Raw genomic sequence first — 23,419 nt, 5'->3', positions numbered from 1 at the left:
ATTGTGTCTTCACATGATGGAAGGGGTGAGGGAGCTCTCTGGGGCCTCCTTTATAAGGGTACTAATTGCATTTATGAGGGCTTCACCCTCATGACCTAATCACCTTCCCAAAGGCTCCACCTGCAAATACTTCAGGGATTAATTTTCAATATATGAATTTTGGAGTGAGACAATTATTCAACTGTAACTTAGGTGCTAACTAAGGAGATGTGACAACAAAATACATCATGGGACCCTGGAACAGAAAAAGGGGTTCATGTGAAAACTCATAAAGTCCAGATACAGTCTGTTGTCTAGGAGTATAGTACTAAGGCTAATTCCTAGAGTTAAAAAATAATAATAATTGCATTCTGGCTGCATTGCAGCGTGCAGGCTTTCTCTAGTTGCACTGAGCAGGGGCTACTCTCTAGTTTCAGTGTGCGAGTTTCTCATCACTGTGACTTCTATGTTGCAGCGCACAGGCTCTAGGGAGTACCGGCTTCAGTAGTTGTGACTCCCAGCTCTTGAGAGAAAGCGCAGTAGTTGTGGCGCACGGGCTTGATTGCTCCAAGGCATGTGGAATGCTCCCAGACCAGGGATTGAACCTCATCTCCCCTGCACTGGCAGGTAGATTATTCTTAACCACTGGACCACCAAGGAAGTCCTAATTCTTAGTTTTAGTAAGTGTTCTATGGCCATGCAAGGTGAAGCTGGATGTGGGGTAGACAGTCTATTCTCTGTATTACTTTTGTAACTTTTCTGTAAGTACAAATTCAACTTAGAAACAACCTGCAAAATCACAGGGGTGGGTTGAGGGGCTGTGCAAAGGAGAGCACTGGTGGATCCCAGAGCCCTTCCTTGCATTTGTCTCCATCTGTCAGGGCACCTGCCTTGATGGTTAGTGTTTGGCTCCTTCGCCAGCCCTAGAGCAGGAAGCTCTGGAGGATGGTCTCCCTCCATATTCTCGGTACCTGGCACAGAAGGGCATGCAAAGATGTGTTGAATGAATGAGTTGAATGGGATCCTGGTATCTAAAATGGAAGCAGAATTGTCCTCCACTTCAGAGAAACTGACCAGGTGGGTCAGCCTGGTGTCCTGAGGAATCTGGGCATGGAGCCAGAGTGAAATGCAATTGGTTCTGAGTGAATCTCCAGGTTGTGCTGTCCCTCTGGGCTCCTTTGGGTGGTTGGAGGAGCTAGTGCTCATCTGAAAGGCCTTAGAGGGGCCACTGGAGCACAACTCCCTAGAGGTCTGTGCTCCGAGTTTCTTCCTGTAGTTTCCCCCTCCTCTCTGCTGGCTTATTCTTTGGTTTTTCTCTGATGTGATTTGTGTGTGTGTGTGTGTGTGTGTGTGTGTGTGTGTGTGTGTGTGTATGTAGTCGTTCAGTCGTGTCTGACTCTTTTTGACCAATCAGGCTATAGACCGATAGGCTCCTTTGTCCATGGGATTCTCCAGGCAAGAATACTGGAGTGTGTTGCCATTCCCTTCTCCAGGGGATCTTCCCAACCCAGGAATGGAACCGGCATCTCCTGTGTTTCCTGCACTGCAGGTGGATTCTTTACCCATGGAACCACTGGGCAAGCCCATTTGATTTGTAGAAGCTCTTTATGAATTCTCAATATGGAGACTTTTTTGCCTATATGCAATATTTTATATCAGGTTCTCTTGATGAAAAAAAGATTTTTTTGTTTTAAATATAATCCAATCTATCAATCTTTTTCATATAGTTTGTGTCTTTTCTGTACTATTTTCTTCCCCAACTTAAGTCATAAAGATGGTTTCCTGTATTTTCTTCTGAAGGTTTAAGACTTTTCTATTTTAAATTTCATTTTTAATCCACCTGAATTTTGTTCTGGGTAAAAGTATAGTGTCATAATCTAATTTTATTTTTACATATGGAAATTCAGTTGTCCTGGCAGCATTTATTGGATAGTCTGTTCTTTCTCCATTGACTCCAAATGTCACTTCTGTCATGTAAGGATGCTTGAATAAGAAAATAAGACTACTGGGTGTCTGCCATGGAAGATAGCTTAGAGCACACTCTTGGTTTTCTGATTTTCTGCCCCTTTCATGACTTGGGCTATTTTTAGAACTCCATAAACTATAGATGATGATGAGGATAACTAAAAACAATGCTAAATAATTCTCATCTATAAACATAGAAATAAATCCTGGATAGTGGAAGTTCATTTGATTTCCCTTGCACATTGCACATTCATTTCAACATTCCTGACCTATGGATATATCCATTCTTTGGCTTGCCTTTGAATGGGTTGTAAGGTCTTATCAATTCCTTTATTAATAATGAGTTAAAATAGAAATTTTAACATGTATTTGTATCTGTGTGAGAGTGATGGTTTTCCTTTTCTAAAAAATTATTTGTTATATATCCAAGACATATAGCTTTAAGAAAGCCCAAAGATGGGAATTCCCTGGTGGTCCAGTGGTTAGGACTCCATACTTTCACAGTCAAGGGCCTGGGTTCAGTTCATGGTTGGGGAAATAAGATCCCACAAGACACTCAGAGACCAAAAGAAAATAATAATAATAAAACCCAAAGAGAAACCATTGGTAGGTAGCAACTACTTACTTATACAAGCTCTTCCCATGTGAGCAGTTACAATAGGATACAATTAATAAGTGTTTAGACCCATTTCTTTAGGATGACAGCCCTAAGTACAGAGGCATGTTTTTGCTTATGACAGTGCTTTGGGTAGGGCTTCCCAGGTGGTGCTAGTGGTAAAGAATTCTCCTGCCAACGCAGGAGACAGAAGAGATGCGGATTTGATCTCTGGGTTGGGAAGATGCCCTGGAGAAGGAAATGACAACCCACTCCAGTATTCTTGCCTGGGAAATCCCATGGACAGAGGAGCCCAGACTGGGCTACAGTCCATGGGGTTGCAAAGAGTCAGGTAGGACTGAAGCAGCTTAGCACACATGCAGTGCTCTGGGTGACTGGGGGAAAAACCCAAATAGAACACATATTCTGAAATGTCTCATAAGCATTACAAGGGAACTTCCCAAAATTGAAGTAATGGTAGAATCAACACCAAACATCTGGAATGAAGGTGCCTGATTCAACAAGGCAGAAGATAATGAAGTTTCCAGAAGCTTCCATCACCCATGCATTCCTCAATAAATATTTACTGAGCACCTGCAAGTGAAACCGTTGGGTGGCATTTTGGGGGCACTCTGAGGAGCTCCAATCCTTTATGCCTCAGCACAGAAAGAATTCAGTGAGAGAAAAAGTGATAACTAAGAAATTATTAATTAGATTAGGACATTTGTGAGGCTTATAAATGGGTGGGCTAGAGGATGCCATCCCCTGAGAAGTTACTGGGCTAAAGTTTTATAATCAAAGGAAAACTGAGGCCGGGGGAAAGACCACTTTCTCCATCACTTTTGAGTAGACACTATGCTTCCATCATCGGCAACTCCTTCATTGGGCAGAAGAATTTTCTTGTCCCTACATGGTCAAGACAAGACTGTCACGGCACTATGGAAATATTATTTCAGGCCTCAGTTCAATGAGGGCCTTTACTTTGAAATTCACCTTTGCATAAATGATTTCTTTTTATGTGTGCAGAGAGCATGTCCTAGGGATCATTAACTTACTGAGCTCACTGGGTAGGATGTGACCTCAGGCCACCATTGTTTTATTGTTTGGGGGCATGTCTCATGCTTCTGTTGAATGGTTTTGTTGCTAAGCAGGCCTGCTTGGTTTTGTGGTTAAGCCAACCTGCTTTCTTAAATGATCATTAACTTATAAGGGTCTCCCATATTTTTTCTACTTACAATCCCCCAGTGGAATTATTTAATCACCTACTTTGTTCCTTTACTCTGTTCCTATCACAAGTGCTATGCTCAGTCTTAATGCAATAAATCAAGAAGTAAAAGTCTCTTCAGTGGGTTGAAACTAATTTCCTAATCCAAAGTGGAACTTACCCCCTCTGCCACCCACCCATGAACTCTACAAAGAGAGATATGATGACATGAGAGGACATGAGAGATGTGACTTGGATCTGAGCAGGTCAAAGAGCAAGTTGTGCTGCCTCCTGTCCCAGCTGCAGGGACTGTGAGGGCTTGTACCTCTCCTGCTGTGGGCAAGGACATGTGGTTCCTGCAGAGCAGAGTTGGTGTCCTTTCTGCCCCCCACCTCCACCCCGTGTGACTGTCATCTGTGAGAGCTCCCGGGGATGTGACTGACTGACTGTGCTACCAAGAACTTCCTTCCTTGGCCCTTGGGGAAGGCCTGGTGTCATTTGTTTACCATCTAGCACCTGCTTATTGTTCAGTCACTCAGTCGTGTCCAGCTCTCTGCGACCCCCATGGACTGCCGCAGATCAGGCTCCTCTGTCCTCCATTATCTCCTGGAGTTTGCTTGGATTCATGTCCATTGAGTTGATGATACTATCCAACCATCCTATCCTCTGTCACCCCCTTCTCCTCCTGCCCTCAATTTTTCCTAGCATCATGGTCTTTTCCAATGAGTCAGCTCTTTGCATCAGATGGCCAAAGGATTGAAGCTTCAGCATCAGTCCTTCCAATGAATATTCAGGGTTGAGTTCCTTTAGGATTGACTGTTTGAGCTCCTTGAAGTCCCAGGGACTCTCAAGAGTCTTCTCCAATATCACAATTTAAAAGCATCAATTCTTTGGCACCTCTGCTTAATTTAGGAGATAATTTGGTGACCAAAGACAGTCTCATCACTAAGTGGTATTTCCCCAGGGAGCCCAAGCCCCTCAAAAAGTAGTTTTCCCAGGCTTCCCTGTGGTCCAGTAGCTAAGAATCCACCTTGCAATGCAGGGGACACAGGTTCGATCCATGTTCTGGAAAGATCCACATGCCATGGAGCAACTAAGCCTGTGTGCCATAACTATCGAGCCTGAGCTCTAGAGCCCACAAGCTGCACAATGTACAGCTTGTGCTCTGCAACAAGAGAAGCCAATGGAATGAGAAACCTGAACACTACAACTAGAGAGTACCCCCTACACACACACCTCCACCCCCGGCCCCTCTCTGCAACTAGAGAAAATCCCGTGCAACAGCGAAGGTCCTTGCAGCTCTAGACGGTTTGTTTCTTCCTGGTCTTGCATCCCCTCTCTTCCCTAATTAGCAACTGCTTGAATCTGCCCGTTGGGACTCAGGGAAGGTCATGGAGGCTAAAGGAAGTCTATTTCCTATAATCAAAGAAATGGGGGGGTGGTGCAGCACAGAAAGGCTTTGTGCCTAGGAGGCCCACAGGACTCTGCTTAACATAATTTGTCTGCCGAGTTGAGTTTATGATTAACATCTTTATTCAAAATAGTTGTTTCCTTTACTCATCCAACATCTGTTCTTCTCAAGATTGGGGAGTACCAAAGAAAAGTGGGGGCAAGCAGTTGCTAATTAGGGAAGGGAGACCAGGGAGAAACAGTCAAGAGCAGCTTTGGAGCAAGGTCCTTGGGGCAATTTCCATCAACAGATACACACAACAGTATCTTTGAGCTGTTATGCAGATACTGAGGGGCTTCCCAGGTGGCACTAGTGGTAAGACCCCACCTGCCAACTCAGGAGACACAAGAGACGTGGGTTTGATCACTGGGTTGAGGAGATCCTCTGGAGTAGGAAATGGTAACCCATTCCAGTCTTTTTGCCTGGAAAATCCTGACAGGTTGGTTACAGCATCATACCAATGAAAATCATAAAAAAATCATTGGCATCATACCAATGAAAATCAAACAAATATGTCAGCTTGAGTGTTGTAGGTCTGAAAGAGTACTTGAGAAAAGCTTAAAGAGGGAAAGGGCCAATGGGCATCGAAGGAAGGTCAGATTTGAGAGTAGGGTGAAGGGAAGACATTCCCAGAGTAGAGGAGAGTGGACTCCCTGGAGGGGACTTTCAAAGTGGGACACAGAGCTTAGCCAAGGGAGGTGAAGCAATGAAATTCAGCACAGTTGTCCTCACATGCTGTCTAGGAGAACCTGACAAACAGAAACACCAAATCCCAGGCCCTGGGTTTGGAAAGAATGGGTTAGGAGCTTGTGAAGGGAAAGAACAGAGGCCTAGAGTCAGCAAGGCTGACTTCTAATCCATCTCTCCTCAGCCAGCAAGACCCATAAGATGTCAAACCATCTTTAAATGCCTAAAACAAAATGCATAATTAATACCTGCTTCTTTACCCTGGCGATGCTTCTGTGGCTGAATTCATCCCACTGTTGACAATTTTGTGATTGTTGTTTGTTTGGATGTTTATTGTCCTTGTTCAACTGTGAGTTTATCAAGTTAAGGCTCTGCATCTCATGCATCTTTGTACCTTCGGCATCTGTAGGGTACCTGCCCCCAGTTAGGTGCCTGGCTGCTCTTTAAAATCCCATAAGGAGCACTTAAAAATGTACTCTCAAAGATTCTGACTTAATTCATCTGGAGTGTTTAAATGTCTACTGACTCCTTGAATTTCCTGGAAGAAATTTTCCAGAAGGAAACTGAGACTGTTCACCCAGATGTGGTCATTTAAAGCACAGAAAGAAATCCAGGTCCTGCAAGCCAGGGACTTGCCTGTTACAGGAGCATCCACTGCCCATTTTGGTAGAACATTACCTGCTGGACACAGTTGGTAGGCCTGGCAGAACTTGGCCTTGAACCAGTGTTGTTCTTCTGTGGCTCCAGGCCATGCTTGCTGGGGAAGGGGGCATTGACTCCACCCCAAGCAAGGGTCCCAACCCCACCTCTCTCCTATCTGTGTCTATGAGCATTTTGCTCTAAAGCACTCAGGTGCTATTTGTCTCTCTCAGGAACTCTGGTCTCTATGGTTTCCCTCCATCCCTCTGCAGCTCTCTTATACATCCATAGCGGGTCTTTAGCCGGCTTTACAGTGTAAAGGTAAGAGAATCATCTATGTGATTCCCGCAGCTTTCTGTAGAGTCCTTGGAAGGAGGAATGCCAGAAAACCCACCCTGTCTTCTTTCCTATTCTCACCCACTCTACATATTAGCTCCTCCCTGGAACTCCCTAGAACTTTCTCCAACTGACTCCCCAACGACCAACCGTTGCCTCCTCTGCTGGCAACTCCAGGAGCCTTCCCTATACTCTCCGTCGCTCAACACTGCCAGACTCTGATTGGGCCTTAAGGGCCCAGACTCTGGGGCATCCTGGAGGGAATTTTCTCCCCACCTTCTCCAGCCCTGAAACCTGCCAAGATTTCTCATCTCCCCGCAGCCTCCTCCCCACAGCTCCCACACTGCTCTGCGTAAGTGGCCAGACTCTTCTTCTTGGCATGGAGTATGAGATGTGAGGCCAGGACTTTCCATAAGGACCGGCCAAAGAGACAGAGAAACCTCAGGAATGAGAACTGTGGCCTGGAGGCCTTAAGGAAATTCATGTTTAGGGTGGTATCTTTGATTTCTTCACTCTAGTATGATTTGAGGCTTGTTATTCGTGGCTTTTCTATGCTTATTTCTGAGCATCAAACATTTCTTTAACTTTCCCAGAAATGGCTCTTGGGTACATATATCACTCCTGGAGTTCTGTGCTAGAATTGGCATTACTAATGGGATTAGCATTACTGATTTAGTTCAGACAGGCCTTACCAAGGAAGGAAGTAACAGACTTGGGAAGTTTCCTTTCTATGTGGGGTCCTGATATCCCCTTCCAGAGAAAGAAGGATCTCAGGCTGATCCTGAGAACTAGAACCCAAGGTGAAAGGTTATAGTCTTCTTGGGTTTTTTCTGAGCATGTGTCTTGAGCATATGGCTTTTTCAATTCTTCCACTTATACAGCTAGCTACTTTTGAATGTCTTAATTTCCCCAAGAGTCTCACCCTAGTTTCTGCTTAGGATTTTTAGATTGTCTTTTATGGGTGTGAAGTGAAGTGAAAGTTGCTCATTCATGTCCGACTCTTTGCGAACTCGTGGACTATACAGTCCATGGAATTCTCCAGGCCAGAATACTGGAAGTGGGTAGCTGATCCCTTCTCCAGGGGAGCTTCCCAACCCAGGGATTGAACCCAGGTTGCAGGTGGATTCTTTACCAGCTGAGCCACCTGGGAAGCCCTTTATGGGTATTTACCCATAATTTAATTTGGCCCACCAGGCTCCTCTGTCCTTGGAATTCTCCAGGCAAGAATACTGGAGTGGGTTGCTATTTCCTCCCACATGTCATCTTCCTGACCCAGGGATCGAACATGTCTCCTTCATTGGCTGGAGGATTCTTTACCACTGAGGCACCTGGGAAGTCCCACAAAAGAACACATACAGTATAATTCCACCTATATGAAATGTCCAGAATAAGCACACCTATGAAGACAGAAAGATTAGTAGTTCCCAGGTTCTGAGAGAGGAAGGAATAAGGAGTCACTGCTAATGGATTCTCTAGGCTTCTTTGGGGGGTGATGAACATATTCTGGAATTATATAATGAGGATAGCTGCACATCCTTTAGTGATTTTTATACTAAAATTCCCACTGAACTGCACGTGTTAAAGGAGTAAATTTTATGGTATGTGAATATATTTCAATGTTTTTAAAAATGAAGTAGGAAAGAAATGACTGAGGGAGAATTTGATCACTGCAGTACAGAAACTCCAGAAGGCAGAGGTGGAAAAGTTGAGGAGGGAGGGGAAACATAAGAGTCTGTGTCTGGGTGGAGAAAAAGCAGGTGACACTTGAGCAGTGATAGGGGTGTCAGGCACAGGAGGCCTGGAGGAAGGCAAGGAGGGTAAAGCATTCCTGGAGCACTGGTTCAGTAGATCTGGGTATCTAGAGAAACCAGGATATCTCAGGAAGCCAACGGTGTGGCCTGATTGATGGTGCTGGGAGGTGGTCTTAAGCCCAGGTGCCTGAAGGAAAAGAAGGAAGCTTCAGGGGTGAGCACTGAGGGGGCTGGAGTTCAAAAAGGCAAGTCTTGTGAATTCCCCAAGGAAAGGATCAGATTCAAAAACACCAGGAACCACTGCATTCTGTCAGATCTCTCTGTACAAAAACAAGCCAGAGAAAGTTAGATAAATAAGCAATGGGGATCCAGGGCCTAACGCCAGCAAGAGAGGTTACTTTCCCACTGATATTTATAGAGAGTTAAGAGCTATTGAGTGAACACAAGGACCATCAGAAGCAGAAGTGGCAAGTTTGTCAGGCATTCAAACTAGAAAGTATGTAGCATGTAGACCCACCAAGGGCTGCCTTGGAAAACGAGACACAGACTAGGCATTGCCTCTGAGACCCTGGTGGGCTGTGGAGTGGGGAGACTATAAGCAAATTACTAAGTATAAATAGCTACAAAATAATTTTACTAACATATAAGGACAGTAAGGAAAGGAGTAAATTGCTCTGATTCTGTATAACAGCAGTCTAATGGAGTCTGGGAATCAGAGGAAGTCTCTTTGAGGAAATGACACTTCCGGGTCCCCCAAGGGGGAATGGGAAGTGGCAGCGGAGTACTGGAAGGCCCTGGGGCAGGAAGGAGTTTGAAGGACAGACAGAGAGTAGAAAGAGGTGGCTAGAGAGGCAGGAAGAGCCAGATCTTTCAGGGCATTGTGGGATACCTGGAAGATTCCAGGCTTTATTCTAAGAACAAAGGGACTAGAGAGGAACAAGTCAGGGCACCGCAGAGCCGAAAGAGGTGTCAGGAGAGTGAATGGTTAAGGAGCATGGCGTCCAGAATCAGAAAGCGAGGGTTCAAATCTCAGGTAGGCCACCTACTACCCATGTCACCCAGGTGCAGGTTCTCTGGCTAAATCTCTCTGTGCCTCACTCTCCCCCTCTGTACAATGGGATCATAATAGTACCTACCTCATGTGGATTATGGGGCTTCCCAGATGGTGCTAGTGGTAAAGAACCCCCCTGCCAATATAGGAGATATCCTTGGGTCCAGAAGATCCCCTGAAGGAGAGCATGGCAACCCACTCCAGTAATTCTTGCCTGGAGAATCCCATGGATAGTCCAGGCAAGGTGGGCTACAGTCCATGGGGTCTCAAAGAGTCAGACACGACTGAAGCGACTTAGCACAGCACACATGAGGATCACAGTACGGAATAAAATACATATCATCATGAGGACTCAGTGCTAAAAGCCTGGTGCTCACTGAATAAGGAGGAATTGCTGACTCGAGTAGTCTCCCCAGGAGCAGTCCTGCCCCGTGGACTCACTCCCACCTCCAGACAGCCATTCATCCTTACTGGAGTTAAATGCTGCTGACACCCAGGAGAGTTCTGGCTTCTCTAGTGACTGTCACTCTGAAGACTGGAGCCTCTTGGTCTTGGGTGATCATTCTGGCACTACCATCTTCTGGCTTGGGCTGTTCTGTGAGCTCCATGAGAGCAGGGACCACGCTTAGACTATGCCCCACAGGCACAGGGCTCAGCACATAGGAGGTGCTCACACCTGCTGGTGAGATGGATTGAGAATGAATGGATGAAGGGATGGATGGGTCTATGGAAGAATATTTACACTATCCGTTAATTATTGAGCATTCCCTATGTGCCGGACTCCTTACTGAGCGCCTTATATAATTCATTTCATTTTATTCTCACAACCATCTTATGGGGAAGCTACTCAGAGACACTCTCCAGTAGGGGAGGCCTTGGGAAGGATCTGTGGGGGAGCCTGAGTCATACTTCAGAGAGCCTGATCACTAAGAAATGTGTTTAGTTTGTAGCCCCAAAGAAGGGCTTTTTGCTGGAAGTTGGATCCTGGAAATAGGAGTTCAACCAGAAAGCCAGCTTAGCTAAAAATGATTTCTTCAAAGATCTAGCTGCGTAGATTGTAGAGCCATGATCTCACCTTCCTTAGCCAGGCACAGGGAATAAGAGATCATACTTGTTTTTGAAAAGAGGTACTGCATCCTAGATGGCGCTAGTGGTAAAGAATCCGCCTCAAATGCAGGAGACAAGAGGCACAGGTTCGATCCCTAGGTTGGGAAGATCCTCTGGAGGAGGGCATGGCAACTCACTATAGTATTCTTGCTGGGAGAATCCCATAGACAGAGGAGCCTGATGGGCTACAGTCCATGGGGTCACAGAGAGTCAGACACGACTGAAGCGACTGAGCACACAAACACACACATCCTAGAGAGGCGTGGGGCCCCCCAGTCATGTGGTTTAGCTCAGAGCAGAGCCCAGGAATCCTTGGTCCCCCACACCCCTCCCAAGGTGTGAGAACTGCCTTTGATCTTTCCCCTGCCCTGACTCTGGTTCCAATCAGAGCCCCATACACTCCAGCCTGCCGGCCTGTTCCCCAAAGGAATGAATGCAGATTGCCCTGGGGTCCCAGCTGGGTTGTTCAGTGCAGCTCAACCCCAAGGCTCCCCTTCCTCCCAGTACAGCACTGTGCATGCCACCCCCATCTTGGGCAGCTCTGCTGGCCGTCTTCTCCAGGGACTATTATTTTGGGAGAGTGCTGAGTTCAGCACCACCACAAGGTATAGCTGGACGCGTCCCGGTGTCCTCAGCTGGCCCTTTGGAGCTGTCCTTCAGGCCAGGCAGCCCCACCCACTGCAGCAGCGGCCCTTCCTACACAAGGTCACCGCGTTCAACCATGACCCCCACCCCACAGCCCTGAGGCCATCTAGACAGGCGGCAGAGGAGCTGCGGGCAGGAGAAGCAGAGCTGTGCAGGGGGCACCACCCAGCCTCACTCCTGCTCCAAAAAGACCCAGCAAAGTCAGGCTCTCAGGAGCACCCCCAGAACCCAAAACCTGGGGCCACCAGCCTCCAAAAGGTTTGCGTTAAAGCCAGAGGGGCAGACTGGCCCTCAGCCAACTGACTGCACATGGGGAAACTCAGGATAGGAGGTGTGTCCGGGACGAGGTGGGCCGTGTGAGAGGCTTATATGAGCCTTCCTGCTCTGCAGTCTGCTCGTGCCCCGGGCGGCAGCAGGAACAAGTGACAGCACTGCCCTGCATAGACGGAGGAGGGGCCTAGGCCACGATTGTAAATTGAATCCAGCTGGGAGGAGGCCCAGGGCCGCCCAAGGGACTTGTGTCTGGGTGGCGGATTAGCTGCCGGAGCCCAGGCTGTGCCTGCCCTTCTCCCTGCCAAGCAGAGGGCTGTCTCCCTACCAGGTGGGCCCCCTGGGGCAGGGGCTGCGGGTGGGAAGGGCACCCCCTGCAGAGAGCCCGGCAGCTCTGAACACTCCTTCCTTTCCAGGTGCCCATGGGCTGGACCATGAGGCTGGTCACAGCAGCCCTGCTCCTGGGCCTCGCGGTGGCGGTCACTGGAGAGGAGGAGGACACGGACTTGTGTGTGTACGAGGCCCTGCCTGACAATGACGCTGTCCTCTGCAAGTAAGGCTGGGTGCAGAGGGAGGGGGGTCTCCACGAGTCCGGGGCCACTGGCTCCCGTGGCAGTGTCTGCAGACAGGAGACTCAGACAGATCGGGGAGAGGACTGTGAGACAGGCCTGTGCCATCAGTCCAGAGGGCGGTCCTCTCAACACCAGGACTGAGATCGGGGAGAGGACTGTGAGACAGGCCTGTGCCATCAGTCCAGAGGGCGGTCCTCTCAACACCAGGACTGAGATCGGGGAGAGGACTGTGAGACAGGCCTGTGCCATCAGTCCAGAGGGCGGTCCTCTCAACACCAGGAGGGTACCCGGATCTGGCCACCTCCCCTGGGGCCTCCAAACCTGAGGGGCTGGCCTCACCCTCCCTGCTGGGACCCCAAGAGAGACCATCCCTCCCCTACAGCCTGGAAGGCTCCCTTCCCCCCAACAAAGTGGCACTTTCAAGAAAAGTGGCATTTGACAGAGGCTGTGTAACCAGACCCTCCCTGTGTGAGAGGTGGTTGTTTGCTTTTCTCAAACAAAGCCCCGGAAGTGTCAGGACAGGCCGGAGTGGGGCCATTGGACATTGTCCAGAGAAAAGGCTGGGCGTCAGAGGCTGGCTCTGTCCCTTCCAAGGGCACAAGGTTCTCCCACTCTGTGTCGGAGTCCAGCTTGCTCCTCATCCATCGTGGGTCAGAAGGACCGGTCTTCATCACCCTGGACACATGGGCCATCCCGAGGGCTGCCCAGGCCACATTGCCCCCCAACACCCTCTGCCAACCTGGTGGCCGAGGACGCTGGCGTCACACTGAGGCCATTGGAAGTAAGAGAGGGAACAAGGACTTCTTACTCTGTCTCCTTGAGTACATTCGAATTCTTACAAACATTAACATTACTTTTAGGGAGATAAATATGTTTTTTCCTAAAAAGTTAGGCAGCTGAATTCTGCCCCCTCCCCCTCCCCCAAAATGGCACAGATTTTGTTCCTATCAGTACAGTTGTAACTCTGGTGAGACAGTGCTGGGTGAAATTTTGTGTGAGGGAAGGCGGGTGGGCCTGCTGCTCCTATGTGTGCAAGGTGCTCTGTGGAGCAGGACCTTCCCGGGGGCGGGCAGGCCTTTCCCTTTGGTGGGCCGGTCCAGCCCCCAAGCTGGGGAGGACAGCGGGGCCAAGGCCATGATCACAGCCCCATGCGGAGAACCTCTGTGCTTCCCGTGTTCACTGTGGGACACGTGGATCCCATGTATTCGGTCACCATGTACGGAGGGAACCCACCAGTACCCAGATGCCCTGAGCTCAGCCCGGCAGGCATCCACAGGCTGGTCTCCTGGCGGCCTGGGGACCACAGCACATGCAGGAGCTCCAGTCACCTGGTACGTGACGGGTGTTCTGCCAGTGATTTAGAGTCCTTGACCTATTTCATTGTTACCATGACCCCACGAAGTACGTGTTATCATCCCATTTTGCAGATAGGAATCCCCAGAGATTAAATAACCTGCCCATGGTTCTGATATACCTGACCAGGGGCAGAGCTATGATGCAAACCCCTGCCCCCACCGCCCCACGTCTGACTACACTCCTACTCTTTCCCCACTCACCTTCAACTGCTGACCCTCGTCCAGGGCCCAGAGCATCTCAAGTAAAGGGAATCTGTCTTACAGCAGTCCAAGGGGCTGCTATAACACAGGGCCACAGACTGGGTGGCTTATAAAAAACAAAAAATTATTTCTTACCATCCTAGAGGTGCTTCCCTGGTAGCTCAGATGGTAAAGAATCTGCCTGCAAAACAGAAGACCCAGGTTTGACCCCTTGGTCGGGAAGATCCCCTGGAGAAGGGGATGGCAACCCACTCCAGTATTCTTGCCTGGAAAATCCCATGGACAGAAGAGCCTGGCGGGCTACAGTCCATGGGGTCTCAAAGAGTCAAACACAACTGAGCAACTAACACACACATTCTGGAGGTTGAGAAGTCCAAGGTCAATGTGCCAGCAGATTGTCTGATGAGATCCCACTTCCTGACTCATAGGTGGCTGGATCCTTGATGGGTCCTTGCAGACTGGAAGGGGTGAGAAAGCTCTCTGGTAAGTCTTTTCTATTCTATTCATGAGAACCTCACCCTCATGACCTAAGCACCTCCCAGTGGCCCCACTTCCAAATTTTGTTACCTTCAGGGCTAGGATTTCAACCTATCAATTTTCAGTTCATTGCAAGGAATCATTCTCAGGACTTTTTAGAAGACGCTAGCAGATCCCCAGTTTGAGAACTTAATGGACTTCCAGCATTAAGCCTGCAAGCTAGGACACGAGTTTTTGACTGCAGATCATCATTGCAAGAGGGAAGCTTTGACTTTATGACTGCTGAAGATTTTTTTTGGTAAAAGATTCAGGGGATCTTCCTGACCCAGGGATTGAACCTGTCTCCAGCATTGCAAGCAGATTCCTTACCATCTGAGCCACCAGGGAAGTTCATTAAAAGATCATCACCGAATGAGAACACGAAAGAACATATCAGACTCCAAAGTTGAGATCAGGACCTCCTGTTCTGTGCCCCCATCCCCAAGGATCCTGCTCAGTTCAGGCTCTTGACCTTGCTGAGAGACTCCCCTAGAGAAGCGCCTCCTCTCCCCGGTATTGTTAGAATCTAACAGGGAATTCTTGAAGTTAGCACTCAGGACCTAAAAGTATTAATCTATAAGAGAGGAATTTCTTGTGCTGTGACAAGCAATGGAGAAATATTGTTAAGAGAAAAGTTCTTCTCAAATAATACCTTACCTATGCTTGAGGGGCTTCCCTGGTGGCTCAGGTGGTAAAGAATCTGCCTTCAAGGTGGGAGACCCAGGTTGAGAAGATCCCCTAGAGAAGGGAATGGCAACCCACTCCAGTATTCTTGCCTGGAGAATCCCATGGACAGAGGAGTCTGGCGGGCTACAGTCCATGGGGTCACAAAGAGTCAGACATGACTGAGTGACTTTCACTTCACTCTTGAGGAAGACAGACTAGACCAGCAAAACCACTGAGAGTCAGAACTCTAGGTTCAGTCACAGACATGAAAGAACCAAAGTCATCCAGTGGGTGAATCCACTCAGCCCCTCTCTCCTTGCTGCCTCGGCCCCAGTGGCCCCAGTGGACTCTCACAGGGACACGACCTGCTTCCCAAAGTCCTCTCTTCTGTACTGAAAGCCTCCCACATCATATAGGGCACCCTTGTGTCAAGGCTTGTGACTTGTCACAGTCACCCTTGTGACTGCCCTTCTTTAACTGCACCCCCATTCTTCCTAGTTTTGCCCCAGGCACTGCATCGAACAAGTCTAGCCTCTCTGTCCCTGGAGGGTCCTTCCGATGTTTGGAGACAGATGTCACGACCCTGTCCCCTGCCTTCACCTGCAGTTCTTTTTCCTCTGAGCCTCCACCTCTCATCCTTCAATTCCTCCTTGGGGGGTCTTGTTCTGGGCTCCTGCCTTAAGGAAGAATTGGTTGGAGATAGACCCACATGTCCACACTGAGAACCACACAGCAGAGGGTGGGGTGTCCCCTGAGTCCCCAGGCGCCTCTATGAAGGCAGCCTTCCCTCCATGGACCTTTGTGTCTCCCTTGCTTTGGGGGCAGCTGGGATTCTGAGCTTTTTTCATCCCCAGGGAGCTGTTTTCCTCTGATCTGATTCTTATGATGCTGAGTGACTTCCGTGAACATCCAGTCAAGGGAAGTGCAGACAAGCCTGTGCACTCCTTCTCTGTTGCTTACAGAAGAGTTCCCCAAACCTCACTGGGGCACACATTTATTGCCTCAGTTTCTCTGGCCATGGCCCAGCTGGGCACCTCTGCCCAGATTCTTGGGAGGCTGTGGTCCAGCTCTCGGCCCATGGTGATAGCCTCATCTGAAGAATGAGACTTGGAGGAAACATGTGGGCTTCAGACCCTGGGCTGACAGTGCCCTGTGGGTACAACAGGGGCCTGGCTGGATGGACCTAACTCTTGGTCCCCTGGCACCCTCTGGGGCTTTGCTTGCATGCTCAGTCGTGTCCAACTCTTTGTGATCCCATGGACTGTAGCACGCCAGCCAACCCTGTCCATGGGATTTTCCAGGCAAGAATACTGAAGTGGATTGCTGTTTACTCCTCCTGGGGATTTTCCTGATCCAAGGATGGAACCTATGTCTCCTGTGTCTCATGCATTGCAGGCATATTCTTTATTGCTTGAGCCATCTAGGAAGCCCCTCAGGGGCTTTAGGCCTGATCTGAGAGGCAGCAGAGAGCAGTGGCTTGAAGCAAGATTTTAGTTCCCTCCCCAGGAATTGAACCTGCAGCAGCAGCAGCAGCCTGGATAAAAACCAGGAATCCTAGCTGCTAGTCCACCAGGGGCTAGAGGCGAGAAGCGAAATTCCCCTGGCCCTTGCTCCCCTCCACTGAAAAATGCAATTCTCAAGGAGGCAAAAACTGTAAAACCAAGTATGAAGTTTATTATTAGAGACACAGCACAACTGGGAGAGCACACAGATAAACAGTTTGTTAAGACAGAAACAAGGCAGAGATGCACCCCGGACAGAAAGGGTGTGGGCGTCTCCCCTAGTGAGGAACGCAGTAAAGAGGCGGTTAAGTCATTTATAGGGCAGTTCTTCTGGGTCTTTGTTTATCTTTGGCCAATTATCTGATTTCTTTTTCTACAATTGACCTGCCCTAGGACCCTCCCTAATATTCATGCACAACTGTTCTCTGAGATGGATTCCAGCCCAGAGGCCTATGGGGGAGCCTCAGCATCACCTGCTATGGGGTGTTTCCACCTTCTTTTTGACCCTCAAGGAGGCTTCCTGCCCATGTACTGCATCTCCCTTGTTGCATGGAGGGGACATTGGTGACCGCTTGATCTTTTACTCAAACAGGGTTTAACCCTTCTCTGTCCCGCCATAGCTGTTATCTTAAAGTAGCCACAAGAAACAAAGCCTGGCTATTTGCCCTGTTTCTGTTATTATTTCTATTTCAAAGTACAAACAGGAGGATGATTGTAAATACCTAACCTGGAGCCTACTTACTTCCTGTCTCAGGAAATGCAAACAGGAGGCTAGTTGTTAAGTGTCCCTCCTGAAACCCATCAATCTCCTGCCTCAGCCCCACTCACAAATGTCAGTTTGATGATTTTGCTTAACTATAAGAAGATCAAACCAATCGATCCTAAAGGGAATCAACCCTGAATGTTCATTGGAAGGACTGATCCTAAAGCTGAAGCTCCAATACTTTGGCCACCTGATGGGAAGAGCCAACTCACTGGAAAAGACCCTGATGCTGGGAAAGACTGAAGGCAAAAGGAGAAGTGGGTGGCAGAGGATGAGATGGTTAGATGGCATCACAGACTCCATGGATATGAAATTGAGCAAATCCCAGGAGATAGTGAAGGACCGGGAAGCCTGGCACGCTGCAGTCCATGGAGTCACAAAGAGTTGGACACAACTTAGCAGCCGGACAACAAGAACATTTAAACATTGGCAGCAATTCTACTGGGATAGAAAAAGGAGACACTTGTGTTGCCTCTGGTCCTCAGTTTCCTTCCTCCCCACCCTTTCCCTCCGCTTCCAGTTCTGGGCTGTGGTCTGAGTCCCCATCTTTCTGCCAGAAGAGGGTCCCCTCTCTCAGCCTTAGATCTCGATAGCTGCTGTGGCAGGGGGTAAAGGCAGAAACAAACCAAAAAGTCCTTAAAATGCTGCCATGAGGAGAGATGAAAACCCATACTCTACAACTTCTTCAAAAGTTATTAAAACTATACCACCTGAGGACTTCCCAGATGGTCCAGTGGTTAAGAATCCACTTGCCAATGCAGGGGACACGGGTTCTATCCTTGGGAACATCCCACATACTGCGGAGCAACTAAGCCCATGAGCTGCAACCACTGAGCCTGTGCTCTAGAGCCCAGGAGCTGAACTACTGAACCCGAGTGCTTCAGCTACTGAAGTGCACACACCTGAGAGCCCATGCTCCACAGCAAGAGAAGCCCGTGCTCCACATGCAATTAGAAACCTGAGTACCGCAGCCAAGAGGAGCCCCTGATCACTGCAACTAGAGAAAAACCCACATGAAGCAACGAAAGGCTGAGCACAGCCAAAAATAAAGTAAATAATAATACTAATAAGGAAAGCACAAGGAATGGCATATCGAGAGCCTAGGGTAGGGTCACCCACAGAAGGGAGTTATGCAGCTACTGCTGGGATTTGCAGGCATGGAGAGGGTCTTGATTGTTTAAAGAAGTTTGTCCCCATGAAGAAACCTGTGATAACTTGCTACACCTTTCTTTGTGTAATAAGAACATTCCAGAAAAGCAACATAAAAATATCATTCTTCTATACCCAGCCCTACTTTAAAGACACTGATTAGGTTTGCCTATGGATTTTTTTTTTTTTTTTTTTTTTGAGAAGTAAACACTGACAGTAATGAATACTTTCCGACCATTGATAACATGCCAGGCCCTGTTGTAAACATCAATCACTACTTTACCCTTCTCACCAACCCTACAAATAGGTATTATTAGTATTCCCACTGTACAGGTGGAGAAACTGAGTCACAAGAAATCAAGTAACTCAAGCTCCACAGGTCAGACTGAAGCCTTATGCACCCCCAGCGCCCCAAAAACCCCAACACGAAACAACCACCTCCCTCTCTCCACAGGGGCCTTAAGGTTTTCTACCCAGAGTTGGGTAACATCGGCTGCATGATCGTTCCTGAATGCAACAATTACAGACAGAAGATCACTACCTGGCCCGAACCAATCGTGAAGTTCCCTCAGGCCCTGGACGTGAGTGAGCTGGCCTGGCTGGAGTGGGAGGGTCGCTCTGAGATCTGGGTTCCCTCTGAGTCTGTTCCTCTGGCTGAGAGGAAACCACGTGCAGAGCCAGCTGAGCCAGGACTGGTGGCACCAGATGGCTTGTTGCCGTGAGTGTGTGCCTCCGTTAGAGTGGCCCACCGCCTTGGAGGAGGCTGGGGTGGGTAGCAGGGGCTGCAGGCCGCAAGCTTTGGCATCGTTCAGGGGGTGCTCCACCCGGGGACTGGCCAGGGGATGCAGAGGGTGGCAAGGAAAATGAGAAGGGAGGGATCTATGGGGAGCTCTTTCTCAAGGTGCAGAGTGGCAGGGTTTTCGGAGTGATCTAGATGGGGAGGACTCGATTCATATGGAGCAGTGCTTCTCACGTGGGCTGAACAAGTGGAGGTCAGAGCCCTTGACTCTTGGGGCATCTCAGTATGAGACCCGCTCAGAAGTTGGCCCCGACTTGCCCGAAATAAAAAAGAGAAACATTCTAGGAACTGGATAGAACTATTCCTTTTTCTGGAAAATGATTGGTACCATCTTGTTCTGGAAGCTTCTCTCCGTCTGGGAATGTGGTAAGCCCGGGGAAGGGCGATGGGAGGGGGATATAGAGCTGCAGTTGTCAGGATAGCTGCTCCAGTGGCTTAGTCGCCTTTTCTTTCGTCTTTGACTCCAGGCTGAGCTCCCAGAGTGTCAGGGGGCGGAGGGTAATCCTTGCTTTATCTGCAGGTTGTAGTAGAAGGTGCCAATGTCAACCTAGGCACAAGGACTGTGATGTGTTCGGGACTCGAATGGGTGGAGACGGAAGGGTCATGGCCAGGATGTGACCACAGGCACACCTCTGCTAACCTTCTGATCCCCCTGCGATCGTGGCAGGGAGGGAGCACAGAGGGCTCCCCACCTCTGTTGGCCCAGCCTGGGGGCTGTCAGCACAAGGATAACAAGATGACAGGTTCTCGAGTCGGGGGCTGTGAAGACTACTCAGGAGATTTTTCTTTTCTTTTTATTCTTTTAGCCATGGCTTGTGGCTTGTGGGATCTTAGTTCCCCGATTTAGGGATTGAACCCAGGGCCCTGGCAGTGAGACCACAGAGTCCTGACCACTGGACCGCCAGAGAATTCCTGAGAGTTTTTCTTTCTTTAACTGACTTGCACTATCAGGGAACAAATACATGGTGATCTGTCTCATAATTGATGAGGCTGAGAACATGAAGCTTTGACAGGCTATTGTGTCTGCAGCGTTGACAAACATCCTTTCCTCTGGGGGGCTAAGCAAGCTAGTCATGAGAGACTTTCTCGGTGTCCTCTTCCTCAGCCCTCCCAAGCCTGCCACACATGCACACGTGTGTGCACACACACACACACATGCTCATGTCAGCCCTCCCCACCAGAAACCCTCCGCCTGGGTCATAACATCAATAGGTGGGAGAAGTGGAGGAAACATAAGCCTCTGTGACTGTAACTCAGGGCGGGAGCCTGTTCCTCCAAGGAAAGGTATAATGCTTACTCCGTGAGACAGGACTCTTGACTTTACCCTTAATTCACTTGTCCTTAAGGAGTGAGGAGTTTGGACCAAATACTTTCAGAGCCCAATGACTGTTCAAAGAGGGAATCTAAGCCAAGAGCTCCATTCCCAGTGATATTGCTCCATTCCATGCGACGTTGTCACATATGTCCACTAGATGGCAGTGTAGACTTTCCTGAGTCCCTGGTGCCCTTGGCCGCAACAAGTTTGAAGCCAGTTTGGGAAGCCTTTGCATTTGACTTGGACTAGGCTGCAGTCCATGGGGTCACTAAGAGTCGGACACAACTGAGCGACTTCACTTTCCCTTTTCACTTTCATGCATTGGAGAGGGAAATGGCAACCCACTCCAGTATTCTTGCCTGGAGATTCCCAGGGACAGAGGAGCCTGGTGGGCTGCCGTCTATGGGGTCGAACAGAGTCGGACATGACTGAAGCGACTTAGCAGCAGCAGCAGCAATTGGGACTGATGGTCCTTGGGCATGAACACAGAATGCAAAGAAAATATCACCCCCTCCAGATCCTGCAATCTCCCACCCTGCCTCAGCCCAGAGTGGGGCAGCGGAGAAAACCTGGAGATTTACGAAGGATGCAGAGCTGTGGATAAGAAATCCAAGGAAAGCAGAGATTTCACAAAGGACAGTCTGGCCAAAGTGGTGGAAAGAAATAAAGGAAAAGTAGAATTCTACTGCTATAGAACTATAAAGTTTACAGAAATCTGTCTGTTGAGAAAGCAGGTTCAGCTAGAGTGTCAAAAGCTACCATTTATTGGGTGGTACCCACTTCATATTGAATACTGTTCATGCATTGTTTCATTTAATGTGCTCATCAAGTTAAGTATTTATTTAGTCAAGATTGTCGGTGGCAAGAGACAAAAATCAACTCAAACTGGCTTGTGACAAGAGAAAAGAAGGAAGGCATTACTGGTTCACAAACTGAAAACTCCAGGGATAACTTCAGGCATGGCTGGATCCAGGTGCTCAATCAACGTCACCAGGAAGCTGTCTGTCCCTTTTCTCTACTTGTTTTTTCTGTGCTGGTTTTGTGTGTAAACACTCTTTCCTGTAATGACAAAGATGACTCTATCAGCTTCAGAGTTATGTTTTACTAGTTTATTAACCCACTGGATATAGATTGACCCCATCCAACCATTAAAAGTCCCCAGATTTGTCCTGCTTGTATCCCGTGTTCATCCCTGACCCAAACAGTGATGCTGGGCAGCCCCATTTACTCTACAAGGGCTGAGAGCAGAAGAGGATGGTACCCTCCAAAGGAGCATCAAGGGGCAGGTTTTCAGACAGCAGATAGGATATTGAACAGGAAACATGAGAGAAAAAGTGCAGAGTCCCTTTAAAGTGGGGGCAGGGAAGCCCGAGACCTTAGTGACAGTGAAGAGGACTAAGGCATTGCCTCCGGGTCTGATGGAAAAGGGCAAGAGGCTGGTGACTGACTACGTGGAGATGTTGCCTTTCAAAGGTGATCAAAGCAGCTTACAGGGGACACGCCCAGGAAGCCCACCCACGAAGCAAGCCCTGAAGCCCTGGAAGGAGCCGTGTAGTGGGCGGGAGACTAGGCTCTCTGCCCAGTAGAGGTCTTCCTGCTGGCTTAGGCCCCTTTCCCAGACTTGGACCGTACTCCGGTACTCCCCGCCCCTACCAAAATGCTTCCTCCTCTGAGAAGCTTTCCCTGACTGCCTTCCTCTGAGTAACGCTTCCCTCCCCCCAGTCTTTGTTGGGTCTCTTCTTTCTCCGAGCAGTTTTCACATCCCCTACCCTCCAAACCCAGCGTTTGCTTCCCTCTGTCTTGTACTGTGGTTGCCTGTGCATATCTCCTGTAGCGTCAACTGATTTATGAGCTCTCGGAGAGCAAGACCATGTGTTGTATTTCTTTGAACTACCCACAGCCCCTACCAGCATCACAGACCCCACGCTGGCTGACTGGGTGGCCAGGTGGCCAGATGAATGAAGGAAGGAAGGAATGCATGAATGGCAGGTGGACGGACACACCTCTTGGAGCGTCAGCTCTGAGGCGCGTGAGCCCCATGGTTTGTGCTTCAAGCTGCCGGGTGTTCTGGGGCCTCGGCAGAACCCCAGGACAGCATTAGTCTCTCCCCTGCCAGGATAGGTGGGGGGCTGGGGGTGGGGAGGAGGAAGCAGAGAGAGAAGAGGAAATAGGGTGGGCCCCCTAGAAGGCAGAGTAGTGCAGGAAAATACAGCTGGTCCCCCTGCCAACAGCCGCAGAGAGCCAAGAGAGGCGATGAAACAAGAAACTTCCTCCCCTGGTGCTGTGACAAACGTTAAGAGGCAAACATCTTAAAACGCGTGCCCTTCTCGAGCCCGTGAAGACTGAAAGGCCCCCGAGAAGCTTCTTGACTGTGGCTTATTCTTCACCTTGAATTTAAACAGCTGGAATCCTTTTGAAGGGAAGAAATTGCCGTTAAGTGGGGAGTGTGCATTGCATTAGAGGGAAGGAACACAGACCACAGCCATCCTTCCTGTGGGCCCTCGGCTTTCCAATCTGTTCTCCTCCCCAGCAAGCCAGTGACCCTGAGTGTCCCCCCCCCACCCCCCGCCCCGGGCTGAGCAGGCGTGTCCCCGCGTCACACGGCACCTACAGCATCTGTGCGGTTGCCTTTTGGGGACCACCTCCTTGCCCACATCGGCCCAAGGCAGAGACGCAAGTTTCAGCACGAATCTTACAGAGGTCTGGAAATCTGGAGACATGCACGTGTGGGAGAGTCGGAGACCATTCTCGATGAAAGAGACCTCAGAGCTCCCCAGCCCACTGCCTATCGTTCTTCTTCCTTTTCTAACTTTTTACGATATACAGAAATACAGCCGATCAACAACGTTGTGATAGTTTCAGGGGGACAGCAAAGGGACTCAGCCATACGTACATGTATATC

At 49.1% G+C, this 23,419-nt stretch overlaps 1 protein-coding gene across 8 annotated transcripts in view; it reads left to right on the top strand.

The window, feature by feature from the left end:
• Positions 1-9,548: 9,548 nt before the first annotated feature.
• Positions 9,549-23,419, top strand: part of PEBP4 (phosphatidylethanolamine binding protein 4) — a 223,208-nt gene continuing 209,337 nt past the window's right edge. The window contains exons 1-3 of one of the 8 annotated variants that reach the window (XM_027549892.1): positions 9,549-9,639; positions 12,096-12,232; positions 18,858-18,984. In XM_027549892.1, the coding sequence (XP_027405693.1) occupies positions 9,601-9,639; positions 12,096-12,232; positions 18,858-18,984 (303 nt within the window). In that variant the 5' untranslated portion in view covers positions 9,549-9,600. Of the gene's footprint in view, positions 9,640-11,519; positions 11,668-11,730; positions 12,011-12,095; positions 12,233-18,857; positions 18,985-23,419 lie in introns of those variants that run through there. The other 7 variants (XM_027549898.1, XM_027549899.1, XM_027549897.1 and 4 more) reach the window with 7 other exon arrangements.

This window comes from Bos indicus x Bos taurus, chromosome 8 (genome assembly GCF_003369695.1).
Source record: "Bos indicus x Bos taurus breed Angus x Brahman F1 hybrid chromosome 8, Bos_hybrid_MaternalHap_v2.0, whole genome shotgun sequence".
Classification (NCBI taxonomy): domain Eukaryota; kingdom Metazoa; phylum Chordata; class Mammalia; order Artiodactyla; family Bovidae; genus Bos; species Bos indicus x Bos taurus.
Note: the sequence above shows the minus strand (reverse complement) of the source record. Positions and strands in the feature narration are given on the sequence as shown.